At 36.3% G+C, this 18,800-nt stretch overlaps 1 protein-coding gene across 9 annotated transcripts in view; it reads left to right on the top strand.

Moving 5' to 3' along the window:
- Positions 1 to 18,800, top strand: part of IFT88 (intraflagellar transport 88) — a 116,084-nt gene that overhangs the window by 12,567 nt on the left and 84,717 nt on the right. For 7 of the 9 annotated variants that reach the window (XR_012091696.1, XR_005236572.2, XM_008021649.3 and 4 more), the window contains exons 4-12: positions 5,351 to 5,407; positions 6,501 to 6,554; positions 7,151 to 7,214; positions 7,859 to 7,928; positions 11,869 to 11,959; positions 12,731 to 12,835; positions 14,069 to 14,171; positions 14,889 to 15,003; positions 17,155 to 17,383. Coding sequence is in view for 7 of the 9 variants with exons in the window: in XM_008021649.3 (XP_008019840.1) it covers positions 5,351 to 5,407; positions 6,501 to 6,554; positions 7,151 to 7,214; positions 7,859 to 7,928; positions 11,869 to 11,959; positions 12,731 to 12,835; positions 14,069 to 14,171; positions 14,889 to 15,003; positions 17,155 to 17,383 (888 nt within the window). In the remaining 2 variants the exon portion in view is untranslated. Of the gene's footprint in view, positions 1 to 5,350; positions 5,408 to 6,500; positions 6,555 to 7,150; positions 7,215 to 7,858; positions 7,929 to 10,039; positions 10,241 to 11,868; positions 11,960 to 12,730; positions 12,836 to 14,068; positions 14,172 to 14,888; positions 15,004 to 17,154; positions 17,384 to 18,800 lie in introns of those variants that run through there. The other 2 variants (XM_008021653.3, XM_037986931.2) reach the window with 2 other exon arrangements.

Raw genomic sequence — 18,800 nt, 5'->3', positions numbered from 1 at the left:
TTTGGCTAAACCACTGCACAGGTAGAGGACACAGTCAGTCCTCCATAAGACTGCTCCCACTTCTGACACCAACTGCAAGTTCATGGTTCCCAGAACCATCCTCAGGCTTGATAATTCTCTGGAAAGACTCAGCGAACTCACTGAAATCTCCTATACTTACAGTTTAATCATGGGAAGGATACAAATTAAAATCCACCAAGGGAAGAGATGCATAGAGCAGGGCCTAGGAGTGGTCCAAACAGAGAGCTTCTGATTATCCTCTCCCTGTGGAGCAAGACATGGCAGTGCCTTTTCCTAACCACAGTGTGACAGTACTTGAAGAGTATTGCCAACCAGGGAATCCTACCCTAGACTTTGGCATTCAGATTTTTTACTAAGGCTTGATCACATACTGCCCACCAGGCCAACCTTTAGTCTCTAGCCCCGGAGGTTCGGGCTAATAACTCCAGAAGCTGATGTGTCCCAAAGCTCCCATTGTGAATCACATTGATAGACTGACCAGTGGCCAAAGCCAGGGCAAACAAAGACACTCCTGTCAAGCAGAGCATTTCAGGGGTGTAGAAATCATCTCTTAGGAGCCAACAACAAAGGCCACACCTCTCTTTGAGTCAAGTTAATTCTTCACTACACATTCTAAAACCCGTATTTTATTTATTTATTTAATTTTTTTACAACCCATATTTTAATTTCGAAGTTACCTTCATTATGGGAAGAAAAACCATAGGCTCTGAGTTCTTCCACTAGGCTAGTGATTAGACTGTAAGCTTTTTGAAGAGGCAGATTATCTTATTCATCATTCTTTTCCTTGTCTACTTAAGTGTTCCATACATCTTTATTGACTAACTTAGTAAATCAGTGAACTTTGTCTTCAATTAAGTCATTTCAGGGATCACATAGCAGGTGATAATTTTGCCAGGTGGCCCTTCCAAAGATCTTTAGAAATGACTTTGGAGATTCTTATTTTATAGATGAGGAAATTGAAGCCTAGAAAAGCCAAGGTCTCACAGCTGTCTGTAACTGGGATAGAGTGTGGGTCATTTGATCTTCTGTTGAATGATATTTTCATCACATCCTATTTACTATATTAAATGGGAAAAAGTTTAATGCTTTTCGTATGAAAAATCTTACAGGTTCACTAAAAAGGACAAAATTCTCCGTTGCTCCTAAGGAGCTTACAATCTTCAGAAGAAAATTAAATGGACACACTTAGATATTACAAGGCATGAAGTAATAAATTATAATAAAAGAGTAAAAATTGCTATGAAATTTCAAAGAGAGGTCATTTACCACTAGTTGGGAAAATCAGAAGAGGTTGCTTAGAAGATAAATTAAGAGTTGATTATTACGGGATATGTAGAACTGAGATTGACCTTGAGATACAGGAGAAAAGGGCACTGCAGGTAAGGGTACAAGGTGAGTGAGGGAAGCGAGTATAGGAGCTGCCCAATGCTGACAACAAAACTCAAAAAACGAGATTTAGTCGTTAGGTAGTAGTAAAAAAAAAAAAAGTCTTCCCCTCAGTTTGTTCTCATGGAAGAAGATGCGGAGACCCATATGCTTCCTTTTCAGTTTTTTCTAAGACCTGGAGCCAACCTTATCAAGCATGAGTTTAAGCCCTGAAACATGTATACAATTAAAATACCTTTCGAGCCGGGCGCGGTGGCTCAAGCCTGTAATCCCAGCACTTTGGGAGGCCGAGACGGGCGGATCACAAGGTCAGGAGATCGAGACCATCCTGGCTAACACGGTGAAACCCCGTCTCCACTAAAAAAATACAAAAAACTAGCCGGGCGATGTGGCGGGCGCCTGTAGTCCTAGCTACTCGGGAGGCTGAGTCAGGAGAATGGCGTAAACCCAGGAGGCGGAGCTTGCAGTGAGCTGAGATCCAGCCACTGCACTCCAACCTGGGCGACAGAGCGAGACCCCGTCTCAAAAAAAAAAAAAAATACCTTTCGATGTCTAAAGTTCACCTAACAACTTTATATCTTATCACCTGTAATTCAGGCATTTGTTTTCCTACAGAATTAACATATATGTATGTTTTTTCCCTTATTTTGCCTCTAATTACATTATCATTATGATTCAGTTTAAAATATTTTCTAATTTCCATGGGTATTTCTTCTTTGACCTGTAGGTTTTTTAGAAGTATATTTCTTAATTTTCAAACATTAAATTTTTCTAGTTATCTCTGTGTTACTGATTTCTAGTTTTATTCTTAGATAGGGAACATAATCTGTATGCTTTCAATGTTTTGAAATTTGTTAATGTCCCAAATGCATTCTTAAAGAATATATTTTCCACAATGGGTACAGTGTAACATGTCAATTGGGTAAAGTGTGTTAATGGTTTTGTTCAGATGTTCAATATTTTTACTGATTTTTTGTTTGCCTACTGTAGTTGTTGTTGTCTGTTTTCTTTTCTTTTTTCTTTTTCCTTTCCTTTCCTTTCCTTCTTTTCTCTTCCCTTCTCTTCTCTTCTCTTCTCTTCTCTTTTTTCTTTTCTTTTCTTTTCTTTCTTTTCTTTCTTTCACCAAGTCTCACTTTCTTTCCCAGGCTGGAGTGCAGCGGTGTGATCTTGGCTCACTGCAACCTCCACTTCCTGGGTTCAAGCAATTCTCGTGCCTCAGCCTCCTGAGTAGCTGAGACTACAGGCGTGAGCCACCACACCTGGCTAATTTTTATGTTTTTAGTAAAGACGGGGTTTCACCATGTTAGTCAGGCTGGTCTCGAATTCCTGACCTCAGGTAATCCACCCACATCAGTCTCCCAAAGTGCTGGGATTACAGGCACGAGCCACTGCGCCTGGCCTACTGGTTCTATTTTTAATGAGAAAGTGTGATCAATTCTTGCACTGTGGTTGTGGGTTTGTATTTTTTTAGGTTTTTGCTTTATATATGTGGAGCAAAGATATTTAGAATTGCTATATTTTCATAGTAACTGAGCCTTTTATTGTTATGAAGTATGCCTCTATCTCTAGTAATGCCTTGTGTCTGTTTGTAAGGTATTAATATGTTGTTATAGCTATACAAGCTCTTTGTCTAGCATTTTTATTGTATGTCTTTCCTGTCTTTTTACTTCCAACTTTTCCATATCAGTTTATTTAAAATGTAATTCTTTTTTTTGAGACGGAGTCTCGCTCTGTGGCCCAGGCTGGAGTGCAGTGGCCGGATCTCAGCTCACTGCAAGCTCCGCCTCCCAGGTTCACGCCGTTCTCCTGCCTCAGCCTCCCGAGTAGCTGGGACTACAGGCGCCCGCCACCTCGCCTGGCTAGTTTTTTGTATTTTTTAGTAGAAACGGGGTTTCACCGTGTTAGCCAGGATGGTCTCGATCTCCTGACCTTGTGATCCGCCCGTCTCGGCCTCCCAAAGTGCTGGGATTACAGGCTTGAGCCACCGCGCCCGGCCCTAAAATGTAATTCTTATTAGCAGCATGTGATTGGTTTTTGTTTTTTTAATAGTCTGACAGTCTTATTTTAGTTAAGTATTTATTCCACTTACATTTAATGAAGTTACTGATTTACTTTAACATTTGCTATGTTACTGTTTGCTTTTGTTTTTTCCTGGCTCTTGTATATTTCATTTTCTCTCCTTACTTGCTTTCTTTTTTGCTTGTTTTTTATTATGCCATTTCCTTTTTCTGTTATCTTAGTAGTTTACATTCTCTGGCTATTCTTTAGTGCTTCCCTAAATATTATGATACTCATCTTTAACTTTTTAAAGTCTAGTATAAATTAATAGTTTCACTACTGCCTGGACAGTGCCAGGATTTTACATTATTTTTATTTTTTCAGTTCTAGAATTTCTATGTATTCCTTTTTTGTAGTTTTTAGTTCATTTTCAGTTGCTGATATTACTAATCTTTTAATTCATTGATCATGTTAAGCATAGTTATGTTAAAGTCTATGTCTGATATTTCCATTGTATGTATCCACTTCTGAGTTTCTTTCTATTCTTTTGTTTTTCTTGGCTTTTGGTTAGGTAGTCTTGCCTCTTATATGTCTAGTTGGTTTTAATTGTGAGACATTATAAGTGAAAAATTTTAGAGATACTTTATGGCTCTGTGTCTGCACTACTCAGTATGAGAGACAATAGCCACATGAAACTATTTACCTTTAAATTATTTAAAACTAAAATAAATTCTCATTGTACTGCTTACATTTCATATGTTCATCAGCGTTGTGTGGCCAATGGGTGTCTTATCAGAAAGGGCAGCTACAGAACTTTTCCATCACTCCAGAAAGCTTATTGGATAGAACAGTGCTAGAGGATCTTATCTTTCACTGGAGAGAATTTACTTTTACTTATGGTACTAGCAGCAGTAGGAATCTGTGATCACCTTAGTCCAGTTGGGTTTGAGATGATTCTGAATTGGATGTCAGCCCTTATGAGGACTAGTATACTATTATTTACCTTTTAGTCTTAGGGTGTAGCCTTTTGAGATCACAGTCTAAGGTCCAGAGGATTACCAGGTCTGTGTTCCTGGCAGGCCCTCATCTCCAGTATTTATCCCCTCAGGCTGTGAGTCTCAAAAGCCTTGCCCAGTGTCTCAGATTTGCCATTGGAATTAACAGATGCCTCTAGAAGGAAAGCAGGCCTAAATGCAGGCTCACCTCTCTAGCCTTCCCATCTCTTCTTTATTTTCAGACCTTGTAATTCTTCACTGTCTTGATGGTTCTCTAATATAGTCACACATTAAAAAAAAAAATTTTGACCCCATGTATATTTTTTAATAGTTCTTAGTGAGAAGGTTTTAAAAAACAGTCCATCATAGCCGAAAGTAGAATTCCTCCATGAGTGATATTTAATAAATATTTCTAACAATTCTGCCTGACAACTAACATTTTTAGCATACTTGCACTGATGTGCTCCTATTTGATTCTGACTACAATTTTGTGATCCGTATACTTTGTATTCTTATTTAAAAGATGAGAAAACTGTAGGTTCAAAGAGATTAAATAAAGGTAGCTGTTATAGGGATAACTGAGATTCAAACTCAAGTTCTCAGACCCCAGATCTTGTGTCTACTGTTTGGCCTAGTGGCTAGCAGTAGTAATTATGCAGTACAGTGTTTAATTCGTGATGGTTGCAAGCATGAAAACAAATCTTTCTTATTGGCACCTCAGATCATTCAAAAGTCCCCTTTCTCTTTTAAATGAATTCCAGAATGGGTCTCCTTCTCATATACTTAAAATACCTGAGCTCCCTAATATTTAAGATAATTTAAAATAAATCATTCTAAGTATTATAGAAGTATTTCTTTATTGTTGAGTCTATATTTTCTATTTCTTTTCCAGTTTTCTATTATATAGCTCAGTCTGAATCCTGTTAACTATGTTCTTTTTCCTCCCCAAGATAACTGCTAAAATATCAAGCACGGCAGTTACTAGACCTATAGCTACTGGATATGGGGTAGGTTTTTGTAAGCTGAAAATATTAAGATGCTTTTTCTCATACGATAGTTCACTTTAGGCAGTTCTGAATGATTTTATTATATTTTAGGTCATAACCCAGATATATTTTCCGTTTTGGATACTTACGAACATTATACAAGTCTAGTTTGATTAATAAATTTGAATATTCTAGTCATTTTGATTTGTAAGTATTGGAAAATATTTATTACCTTTTTCCATTTGTAAACCCTGTGTTCGTTGACTTCCTTTCATTTTCTACATGATACAACCAAGTCTCGTGTATTCCATTCATATATTTTATGTGAAGTTAAATTTTATATAAATGTAATAGTGTGTATAATTGGGAAACATTTACTAATCAATAAATGTAAAATTTAAGAAAAGTGTTTCAGAAGTGTATATTTGGGTCTTATATTAGAAGCCTTTGGAGGAAAGATATATCAAACTCTATAAAAGTAATAAACTTTTTAATCTTGCCCAAATTACCTTTAATTTGGATGTTTTAGCTTATATGAAATAACAGAGGAATGAGAAAAATGGAAAAATTAGGCGGAATAGCTTTTCTTAGTCAAAAAAATGTCTTCAGAACCTAGAGGTCCAGGGCACTTGCTTTCATAATGTTCTTTTATATGAGTGAAGAAAGTAGTCTTCTACGTAATATAACCGTGTGTCATATGAAACATGCTTTTATTAGTTAGCCTGAGTGTATATTACTCATAAATTTGATTTTTGGGGGTGTTTCAGCATAAGAGCAAACTTTTTCCATGAAGGGCTAGATATTTTAGGCTTTGCAGATCATATGGTCTCTGTTGCTGCTATCCAACTCTGCATTTGTATAGCAAAAGCAGCCATGGGCAGTGTGCAAAGGAATGGGGCATTGCTATGTTCCAGTAAAACTTTATTTACAAAGGCTATGTGTTGTAGTTTGCTGCTCCCTGTTTTATAGTTTACCCTATACCCTCAGGAGGTAAAAGTAATAAATTACGTTTGTTTATTTGCCGATAGAATGAAGAAAACTTCTATAACTTGTTTTAAAAATTTAAGGTAGATATTTTTAGGAATCTTTTTAACTTAACTTTTCTGTTTACTAGTCCAAGACATCTCTGTCATCATCAATGGGAAGACCAATGACAGGGGCTATTCAGGTATCTCTATTTGCATGCTTGTTCATTTTGTGCCTTTTTTGTGACTTGGAATTTACTACCAAAGTTTTTTTTACTTTATTATGTTATTTAAAAATGTTAAGATATTACTTACATAGTGACCCAGATTCTTTAAATTGTGAGCTAAAGTCTAGACTGTTGTAAATCTTGGAAGGTAAGGTCTCTTTAGATTTATTTACTCAGGTATCAAATGAATCCCCATTGGGGAGTGGGCATAGAACTGATCATTGCTCATATGATGTATTCTGGGGCCCGTTTTTCCTGTGCTACCATTTACAACAATTTCTGTGGTTTCTCTCATAGGCATGTAAGAGACCAACCAAAAGTAAGAAAGTAGCTGGCTAACAAGCTGATTAATTTTTTTTTTAGAACTATAGGCCAGTTAGATCAAATAATTGAAATTCTAAAGGGGAGAGAGGACAGGATTGATACATGAAGAGGTAGAAGTAAGGAGTAAATGTAGTGATTAAAAGTTAGCATTTTAAAAATGGGTCTATATTAAGCTGTGTGTAATGTGCAGAACTGTACATAGGAGATAGATCTTATTTAAGAATGAATGATTCCCATTCTCTTTAAAGGATGGAGTTACTAGACCCATGACAGCAGTGAGAGCAGCTGGTTTTACCAAAGCAGCTTTGAGAGGTTTGTTACACTATCTCTACTGATAATCTTTTTTGGATCTTTTAATCTTTTATAATTTTGTGATATAAATATTAATGCCATTTTAAATAAAATCTAATGATGCCATTGATTATAAGATGCACTGATATTTTAGGTACCATTAAGAAAGGAAAGGGATAATGAAAACCTTCTACATATCTGTTGTGGTGGTAATTAAACCATGGTGTAATTTGTCAAAATGTATTGAAATAATATGTAGAAAGTTAAATGATAATTTAAAAATAAAATTATAACAAAAATTAATGTTTAGTATGCCAATAAGGAAAATTAAAAAGCCAATACCAGGTTATAAGACATGTGACTGATAATTTAGAGTTGATAATAGGGATAGATCACTGTGGAAGAGAAAGTTAATGCTGAGAATATCTTACTTTTGTTTTTAAGTTTAATACGTGTTATTTACATAGCTTTATGTATGTTAAAAATCTTACCAATTTCCCAGTATGTTTATATAGATACAATGTTATGTCCATTTAATAAATAGGTAATTGAAACCATTTAATAAAGAGGTAAATGAAATAGCTTATGCAGAGTTTTATATTTTCATATTTTTTTCAATTTTACTGGGCTACAAATAGAATATTAACTCTTGAATTTTGTCTCAGGCTCTGCATTTGACCCTCTTGGTCAGTCAAGGGGCCCTGCTCCCCCTTTGGAAGCCAAGAAAAAAGATAGGTATGTAAGTCCTTATGTTGTTGTTTGTTGTGGTTGCTGCATATTTTTAATTTTTATTTTCCAAATACATAATTTTTTTTTTTTTGAGATAATGTCTTACTCTGTTGCCCAGGCTGGAGTTGCAGTGATGCGATCTTGGCTCACTACAACCTTCACCTCCCAAGTTCAAGTGATTCTCCTGCCTCAGCCTCCTGAGTAGCTGGGATTACAGATGCCCACGACTATGTCCAGATAATTTTTCTATTTTTGGTAGAGATGAGGTTTTGCCATGTTGACCAGGCTGGTCTCAAACTCCCAATCTCAAATGATCTGCCGACCTCAGCCTCCCAAAGTGTTGGCCTTACAGGCGTGAACCACCGCACCAGCCCAAATATGTGATTCTTAGAAAGTTTTTGTCAGCAGAGTAGTAAACAAAAAACCATCCCTAGTTGCCAGAACTAACAAAATTAAGAATAGCCATATGTATTCTGTGCAATTTTATTGTGATATTATTTGACTTGAAGATATAGTCTGATTTTTTATCAGGGTCAGTATTGAGTCTCTTGACAGCCAAATGGGGTTGTAAATGTTATAAGATATGATTATTTTGAGAGGACATTTCAAGGGAAAAAATTAAGAGAACACATGAAATTAATTTGTCATATTATTGAAAAATTTAATTTTTTATAGAACAAACTTAATTTTGTGCTAGCAGCTAGACACTAGCCAAAAAGGTATGATATACATTTAATTGTGTACATCTGCTGGTATTGTATACATTTTACAAATAGTAATAAAAGCTAACATTAACTGAGTCCTTGCTGTGTGCCAGGCACCTTTCCAAGTACCTTCCCTATTAAAACAGAGCTATTACTCTCACTAGTTCATAAAGAGGGGAACTGAAGCCCAACTGTCTTAACTTTCTAAGGCTAATACATGACAAGGCTGAGATTCAAATCCAGTTTTTCTAGTTCCAGAGCACAAGCTGGAATTAGAAACTAATCACTATACTGTTTTGCTTCTATAGAATATATCTTTTTAAATTGTAATTCTTTTTTTGTTTCTTTTCTTTTTTTTTTAATTTAAATTGTAATTCTTAAACCCAATATTTAGGCTTTTGTGTAAATTACATAATTTCCATTTTTGACTAATAAGGAACCTCTATAGAAAATCACTTTATCTTCATTAATGACAGCATATTTGCTAATAAAAGCATTTTTTATTTAAATATTATGTCATTTATGGTCCTTTCAGCTGCTAATAACAGAAAACTTTTTTTTTTTTTTTTTTTTTAAAAAAAAGAGGCCAGGTGTGGTGGCTTACACTTGTAATCCTAGCACTGTGGGAGGCCGAGGCAGGGCTGGGGTGGGGGGGATCACGAGGTTAGGAGATTGGAGAATATCCTGGCTAACATGGTGAAACCCCGCCTCTAATAAAAATACAAAAAATTAGCCGGGTGCGGTGGCGGACGCCTGTAGTCCCAGCTACTCAGGAGGCTGAGGCAGGAGAATGGCATGAACCCAGGAGGCGGAGCTTGCAGTGAGCTGAGATCGCGCCCCTGCACTCCAGCCTGGGTGACACAGCAAGACTCCATCTCAATTAAAAAAAAGAAAAAAAAAAAAGGGGGGGCATGGTGGCTCGTGCCTATAATCTCAGTCTTTTGGGAGGCCAAGGTGAGAGGATCACTTGAGCCCAGGAGTTCAAGACTAGCCTGGGCAACATAGCGAGACCCCGTCTGTACAAAAAATTAAAAAGTTAGCTGGGTATGGTGGCATACACCTGTAGTTCCAGCTGCTCAGAAGGCTGAGGTGGAAGGATGGCTTGAGCCCAGGAGGTGGTGACTGCGGTGAGCTGTGATCATACCACTGCAGCCCAGCCTGGGCAACAGAGCAAGACCCTGTCTCAAAGAAAGATTAAAAAAAAAGTCGTATACATAATTAACAAGAAAATTTATGATCTCACATAGTAGGGAGTTCTGGGGTGGTTAATTTAACTGCTCAGTAACATCACCCCTGGCCCGGCTTCTCGTTGTTCCCTTAGCTTTCCCCAAGCGCCTGCTGATCATTGTGCTGCCAGGAGAGTGTTGAGAGTTCGAAATCTCCGTGTAACTGATGGAGTCTAGAGGCAGAACGTTCCTAGTCTTAGGTCTCTTAAAAAGCCAAGAAGATCTTTCTAGCAGCCCTCTACCTGAAGCAGATATGCCTCCATTTCTCAGTGTGGAATGCATCAAATGTTCATGGCTGAACCAAACACTTGACAAAGAGAATGTGATTCTCTTGACTTGCTCAGATTCTGCATGCAAAGAAGAGGGGCGGCTGGTAGGCTCTGTGTGGGTAGGTAGCCAACAGTGCCTGAATATAGATTGCATGTTTTTTGCATTTGATAGGGACCGGGTAAGTTACTTTCAGTGTCTTCATAAAGTTCTCTTACAGATTTTTAACTTTCAAATTTTATGTTGATATTTTGAATTTAATAGTAAAATCTGTCAGCAACATTTAAGACATACATTAAAGTGTTTCAGACAACTAGAAAATAGAATTCTATACTTCCTGTAACCTTCATAAGACTACCATCTATTATGCGTATTGCTCAGTTAGAACAGATCTTTCTAAACTAATAAACTTGGTAGTCTTAGTCCCAGATTTACCCAAAGAATATAATTTTATAGAGAAAGTTATGCTGTTCAGTTTATTCCTGTATATGTTTATGAAGTCCGTTTGTAGAGAATTAAGAGAACTACTGTCTCTTCTGATACAGCCGTAGTAAAATTTTACTTAGGCATTGATGTGTATTCAGAGTATTGTCGTATTTTGCCAAAAGAAAGTGGTAGCAAAACAACATTAATGTTATTTTGAAAGGTAACCGATTTGGAAATACTTGATTTGCTATTAATAGAGCCAGGATTTTTACGCTTCTTCACCTCATTAGAAACTTTCTCTATGGCCAGGCATGGTGGTGCACGCCTATAGTGTCAACTACTCAGGAGGCTGAGGCAGAAAGATCGCTTAAGCCCAAGAGTTCAAGCCGTAGCACATTATGATTGTGCCTGTAAATAGCCACTGCATTCCAGCCTGGGCAACATAGCAAGAGCCTGTCTTTTTATTTTTATTTTTATTTTTTTTTTTGAGATAGATTCTTGCTGTGTCACCCTGGCTGGAGTATGAAGTGCCGTGGTGCAATATCACTCACTGCAACCTCTGCCTCCCAGGTTCAAGCGATATTCTCCTGCCTCAGCCTCCCAAGTAGCTGGGATTATAGGTGCCTGCCACAACACCCGGCTAATTTTTGTATTTTTTAGTAGAGACAGGGTTTCACCATGTTGGCCAGGCTGGTCTCAAACTCCTGACCTCAAGTGATCCACCTGCTTCAGCCTCCCAAAGTGCTGGGATTACAGGCAGGAGCCACCATGCCTGGCCATGTTACCTATCTTGACTGTTGTTATTATTTTACTGTTATGAATAATTACATGGTGTAGTTGTTAAAAACGGTACAACATTTGCCTTTAATACCATGTATACATGTGTCTTATATATAACTTATTCTTAAAGTTTAAATGCACATCATTCAATGTTGAAAGTAAATTAGGCTGGGTGTTGTGGCTCAAACCTGTAATCCCAGCACTTTGGGAGGCTGAGGAGGGAGGATTGCTTGAGGCCTGGAGTTTAAGACCAGCCTCCCTAGACAAGATGAGGAGACTCTGTCTCTACAAAAAACAAAAACAAAATTATTCATGTATGGTGGCATGCGCCTGTAGTCCTAGCTACTTGAGAGGCTGAGGTGGGAGGAGATCACCTGAGCCCAGGAGTCAAGACTGCAGGCTGCAGTGAGCTATGATTGTGCCACTGCACTCCAGCTTGGGCAACCAAGTAAGACCTTGTCTGTAAAATAAAATAAAATAAATTTTAGTATAGATTGTTAGAGGTTGAATGATTTAAATTGTACCTGCTTTTGTCTTTAATAGCCCAGAAGAAAAAATAAAGCAATTAGAGAAGGAAGTAAATGAGTTGGTAGAAGAAAGCTGTATTGCCAGTAGTTGTGGAGACTTAAAATTGGTAAGTTCATAAACAAGATTCAAGATAATGAAGCATTTATAGATGTATGTCTGCTTTTATCCATACACCATATGTACAGACATATATTTTTGTTTGCCATTGACTGGTCTTAGGATAAGAAGCAATTATTTTGAGAACCAGGAATTGTAATTTGGTTTCATAAATTTGAACGTCAAAATAATTGGCTGATTTTGTAATTTTTGACATTGATCTTTTCAGTAGGAAAAAAAATTCGAATGTGTTGGGACACTTAACTTGGCAGCCAGGTGGACTATTGGATTAGACAGCAATATGCTGCTGAAAGGTGTAGCTACCAGAAGCCACACACAGTACCAAGGGCTGTTTTCTTCTTGAAGCCTCACTACTATCGAATATTTTTTCCTAAGTAAACTAAAAAATTATAGTTTGCTTTTTGGGAATCCAACTTTGCTTTTTAAATATCAATCTTTTCTTTTAATTTGCTTTGTTCATATTACTTTGTCATATCATATAATTTCCATGAGTTACTGGATTAATGAATACCATTAGAAAGAAATGTTCACTTTAAAAAGCTACTTTTATTACTCATAGAACTGGTGCTTTTTTTTTTTTGTCATTCTAAAAAAAAAAAAGTCCCTTTCCAAGGGAAGTTTCTGGTAAGAGCACAGAGGGGTGTCCTGAGGAATCTGAGGATAGAAAATGAATTCATCCAACCTTCATGTAGACATTTCTCAAATGCATAAAAGTTAATGAACACTCAAAGGAAGTTACAAGGTGTAAATCTGATTTCAGGCCTTAGAAAAGGCAAAAGATGCGGGAAGAAAAGAGAGAGTCCTGGTGAGACAGCGAGAACAAGTTACAAGTCCAGAAAATATCAATTTGGATTTAACTTACTCAGTAAGTATTGAAATATAGCACGATTTTTAAATAAAATTTTGACTACGGTTAATGGGTTCCAGAATCTTTTTTCTTTTATTTTTAAAATCTTACTGGTCTTCAGGTGCTCAGAATTAGATTAATAATAATCTTTACTTCATGAAACACTCTTTGTTGTGTGCAAAGAGCTCTTTTATTTATTTAACTAGTTATTTTGAGCTGGGTGCAGTGGCTCATGCCTGTAATCCTAACACTGGGAGGTGAAGGTGGGAGAATTACTTGAGCTCAGAAGTTTGCGACCAGCTTGGGCAACAGAGTGAGACCTTGTCTCTGCTTATTAAAAAATATGTGTATATTTTGATAACTTAGTAAGTACCTGTAAACCTACCATCCAGTGGCTCTGTTAGAAGAGCACTAATTTTTATGCTCTATCAAGGTGGTTATTTTGATGAGATTGTAATGTAGACTTTTCGGTCAGTGATTTTCAAGAACTTCAAACTAGGCATATAAGATAATGTTCTATGAGGGTAGTGGGGGAAAAAAAATCTAATGCCTCTAATTTCTATCAACATTTATTTAATTCTGAAAAGACACCTCCTTAATGTTTGCACTTCTGTTTGAAAGGGCGTATTTTCAGTGGGTAAAGTTTTCATATACTAAACATATAGAAAAAAAGGGCGTTTGAAATTTTGAAATGTTAGATGCTTATTGTTTATAGCTGATATTCTAAGATTCCAGGAAATCTTTCAGAGATAATTTATGATGATCATTTTTTACCTTTAGGAACATAATTTACTGTAAGTTAATTACTTAAATTGTGACTTAGTATATAGAGCTTACTATACAAATTCTTCTGATAGACTTTAAGGTTTAAGATATTTCCACATGTTTAATTTATATTTACAAAGAGAATTTAATTTAGTTCACGATCTTGCTTATTTCTTTGATCACCAGCAGCATTAATGATACATATTTATTTTGTATAGGTCTTCCAGAGATTAATAGATGGCAAATACTACTAAATTAAATAGAATACATAGAAAATTAAGGTGAAATTTAGAGGACAGCTCTTCCTTTCTTAGTGTTCATTTGTAATACAAGATAATTCTTTTGTATACTTAATTTCATAATTGGCTGAGTATCTGGATATAAGTAGCTAACTTTGTTGTACAGTTTTAATCTCTAGAAAGATTACAGGTGAAAGGGGCCTAAAGTGGTCCTTATGTGTCTTTTTTATAATATTTTCTTCCTTAGGTTCTTTTCAATTTGGCCAGTCAGTATTCAGTTAATGAAATGTATGCCGAAGCACTTAACACATATCAAGTTATAGTGAAAAATAAGATGTTTAGCAATGCAGGTAGGTGTACATAATCAGTTTTTCCAGTAGATGTAATTATTTCATAGCATTAATTTATGTCTCCTTATTATATGCTTCCTTAAAATGAAATGATCTGTGCTCTCAGCAAATCAGTATTTATGATAGGAGTATCCTGCTTAAACACGCTATTTGTATAAAAATCCTTACAGATGAAGAAATATAGTTAGTATGAGGTATACTGCCTAATATTAAACAAACAAATGTATCCTGTTATCACAAGTAGAATGAGCCATGGCATCCTCATAGAATGTGCTTTTCCTTATATAAATTTATCCCCAAGAGATTATAGTTTATATTTAGCATTTATATTGTGTAATTTTTTGGTACCAGTATTAATGTTTATCAGAATGTCATTTCCTTTAATATTATTAAAATGTATGTGGCATTCTTGAGTCTAACTTTTAAATGTCTTTAAGTTCCATATTTTCTTAGAAGAGTACACAATAATATAAAGCACAATAATGTAAATCAGTTGTTTTCTAGCCATAGTTTCAGGAATCTATCTGTCTTAAGTTTCATTTCTTCACAGGATATAAGTTTGAAAGGTATAACTGTTTTAAAGTTAGAATTTTAGATAATGTGTGAGACTTCATAACTGAGAAATGCTTCAGAGAATATGAATTAAAAGTCATCTAAAATATCAGAAAGAATGGAAAAATGAGAATATTATATATTCATTAAATTTTTTTAAATTAGGAATGTTGAAAATGAATATGGGAAATATCTATTTAAAGCAAAGAAATTATTCCAAAGCCATTAAATTCTACCGAATGGCATTAGACCAAGTTCCAAGTGTCAATAAGCAAATGAGGTAAGTTTGTAACAGTAGATAATAATTGTAAAATATAAGTGTTTTTCTAAAACAAGATAACTCTTCTGACCTGTTTTCAGTGGGTTGAACATTTTGAAGTGTTTGTACGTGAGATTTATATGTGTAGTATTTTGATCTATTCCCTTCTTACTACTTGTACACATTTTTATAATGGCAAGTTAAAGGTTAAAGCATTGCATGTGATCATATGAAATAAAACTAAGCTAAGTGACCAATAAAGGGGTTAACCCTGAAGGCCATTACTACCCTGATATAACTTAATGCGGACACAAAATCATAATAGCAGTCCTCCAGAACGTATCAAACATATCAATACAAGGCTAGAAATTAAGCCCCCCTTATGTTCTTGCTGTAGCTTGAGAATGAAATAGTGAGAGAAAAGGAGTACTTCTCAGTCTTAGAAGAGGGGGAAGCTGGGATATTTTCTATTCTTACAATATTCAGGAGGAGAAACAGCAAGTTCTCTTATGGTCTAGAGATAACTGTGGGGACATAGGAAGTTTCCAGGATATTTACTGATCATAATTTCCCTTAGGCACGGTACAGTTTCTCTGTGAAAGTTAATTTATTTGCAATACCACATTTTACAATCATTTGTTTTTGAATTTCACATAATATCTCATTATCATTAGCAAATATTATCTAACTTACAGAACACCATGCCCTTTCAGTACTTTTAAGCCAGGTGAGACCAGGAATTCGAGCATTTTAGAAAAAAAATAGTATTGAGTAACATATATTAAGTGCTTCATAATCAATAAGACAATGGGTGCTATAATAATTCGGTGGAAGAAATCATTATTGCGAACAAGAATGGTCAAGAAAGGCTTTATGAAGGAGGTGTACTTGGTATTGACTATTTAGGAGGAGAGAAGGGGTAACATCTGAGAAAAAGGCCAGGAAGTAAGAGTCTTTATGATCTGATCCGAGAATTATGAATAAGCTAATTGAGTTGAAATAGAGGGATTATATTGAAGAGTGTTTAGAAATAAGGTGGGATCACATCCATTAGAATGGCTCCAATCAAAGAAACAGTAACAAGTTTTGGTGAATATTTAGAGAAATTAGAAACCTAATTCATTGGAGATGTCAAATGGTACAGCTACTTTGGAAAATAGGCAGTTAGCTAAAAAAGTTGAACACAGATTTACCATGTGACCCACAATTCTGCTTTTGGGTATATACCCAAGAGAAATGAAGATATAGATTGTCACAAAGGCTTTTACACAAACATTCATCACACAATTATTCATAATAGCCAAAAAGTATAAACAAGACAAATGTCTACCGAGTAGGTCATGTATAAATAAAATACAGTATGTATTCATACGATGAAATGCTGTTTGACAAAAAAGGGAATGAAGTATTGATACATGCTACAAAATGGAAGAATCTCAGAAAATTATGCCAAGTAAAAGAAGCAAGACAAAATACCACAAATTGTATGACTCCATTTATATACAATGTCTAGAAGAGACAGAGAGACAGAAAATAGACTAATAGGCCGGGCACGGTGCCTCATGCCTATCTATAATCCCAGCACTTTGGGAAGCCGAGGTGGGCGAATCACCTGAGGTAGGGAGTTCCAGACCAGCCTGACCAATATGATGAAACCCTGTCTCTACTAAAAATACAAAAATTAGCAGGGTGTGGTGGCATGTGCCTGTAATCCCAGCTACTCAGGAGGCTGAGGCGGGAGAATTGCTTGAACTCAGGATTCGGAGGTTTCAGTGAGCAGAGATCATGCCACTGCATTCCAGCCTGAGTGACACAGGGAGACCCTGTCTTAAAAAAAAAAAAAAAAAGACTAATGGTTACCTAGGGCTGGGGATAAGAATGGGGAATGACTGTTAATGAGCACAGGTTTTATTTTTAGGGTAATGGAAACAAATTAAAATAGGGATGTGGTTATAGTTCCACAACTATATAAATACAGCAATAATTATTGAATCATATACTTAAAATGAGTGAATTTTATGGTATGTATATAAAGCTTTTATCAGTAACGCTTTAACAAAACAAAAAAGAAGTAAAGTGGGAGAGGAAAAAAGAAAACTCTTTGTGGAATGGCTTGAATGCCATACTAAAGAGTTAAGAATTTTAAAGCTAATCCATGTATTTTTCTTTTAGGATTAAAATAATGCAGAACATTGGAGTTACATTTATTCAGGCTGGTCAGTATTCGGATGCTATTAATTCATATGAGCACATAATGAGCATGGCACCAAATCTGAAGGCAGGCTACAACCTCACTATCTGTTATTTTGCTGTTGGAGACCGAGAAAAAATGAAGAAAGCATTCCAAAAGTTGATTGCTGTTCCATTAGAAATTGATGAAGATAAATATATTTCACCAAGTGTGAGTAGGAAAAAGACATTTCTGTAGCCACTTTCCAGTTATCTGTGCTTTTCTGTTCTCAGAATGAGAAAGCCAGAATAGATGACTTCTTGGGTTTCTCCCAGGCCTGTACCAATGTGTTTTATTATTGATGTATTTCATTTGTTATTTAAATTGGGTTGAGAATGAGACTCTATTGAAATGGGGTAGAGATTATGGTTAAAACAGACTGCACAATTTTAGTTCAAAAAATCATTAAAAAAGAAGATTCCATGTCATTCATTAAGCTGGAGTGCAGTGGTGTCGTCTCAGTTACCTGCAGTCTCTGCCTCCCAGGCTCCGGCAATTCTCATGCCTCGGCCTCCTGAGTAGCTGGGATTCTAGGCATGTGCCACCATGCCTGGCTAAGTTTTTTATTTTTAGTAGAGAAGGGGTTTTGCCATGTTGCCCAGGCTGGTCTAGAACTCCTGGCTTCATGTGATCCACCTGCCTCCACTTCCCAAAGTGCTGGGATTACAGGTGTGAGCCCAGCCAAGAGTAATATCTGACCAAGAAACCTCCAAATCCTTATCTCATCTATTAAGAGCCATTGTGGAGCAGAGGGAACCTCAACCGTGTACTAAATATATCAAGAGTGAAGGCTGGGCGTGGTGGCTCATGCCTGTAATCCCAGCACTTTGGGAGGCTGAGGCGGACAGATTGTGAGGTCAGTAGTTCGAGACCAGCCTGACCAACATGGCGAAACCCTGTCTCTACTGAAAATATAAAAATTAGCTGGATGTGGTGGCGGGAGCCTGTAATCTCAGCTACTTGGGAGGCTGAGGCAGGAGAATTGCTTGAACTTGGGAGGTGGAGGTTGCAGTGAGCCGAGATTGTGCCACTGCACTCCAGCCTGGGTGACAAAGCAAGACTCTGTCTTGGAAAAAAAAAAAAAATGAAATAAATTCCTTATCCTTAGTCATAGAGTGGAACATAATGCAACTATCAAAAGTCGTATTTTCAAACACCTAGGGAAATATTGTATAGTGTTAAGTGGGAACATACAGACATGCACACCTATTTTCAAACACCTAGGGAAATGCTCTATAATGTTAAGTGGGAACATACAGACAAGCACAACTATTTTCAAACACCTAGGGAAATATTGTATAGTGTTAAGTGGGAACATACAGACATGCACACCTATTTTCAAACACCTAGGGAAATACCGTATAGTGTTAAGTGGGAACATACAGACATGCACACCTATACATGACCATCAACTGGAAGCATCCAGACCAGTATAGAAACAGTAGCTTCTGAGCTATAAGATTGTAAAAGGTTTTGAAATGTTTTCCAGATTTTTACAAATAAAATATTGGCATACTATATATTAGTTTATATTAAGTAAAACCATATGAAATTGCCTCTATTTTTAGATAAAAATGATATATTTTCA

Source organism: Chlorocebus sabaeus, chromosome 3, assembly GCF_047675955.1.
Source record: "Chlorocebus sabaeus isolate Y175 chromosome 3, mChlSab1.0.hap1, whole genome shotgun sequence".
Classification (NCBI taxonomy): Eukaryota; Metazoa; Chordata; class Mammalia; order Primates; family Cercopithecidae; genus Chlorocebus; species Chlorocebus sabaeus.
The sequence above is the reverse complement of the archived record's forward strand: the minus strand, read 5'-3'. Positions and strand labels throughout refer to the sequence as shown.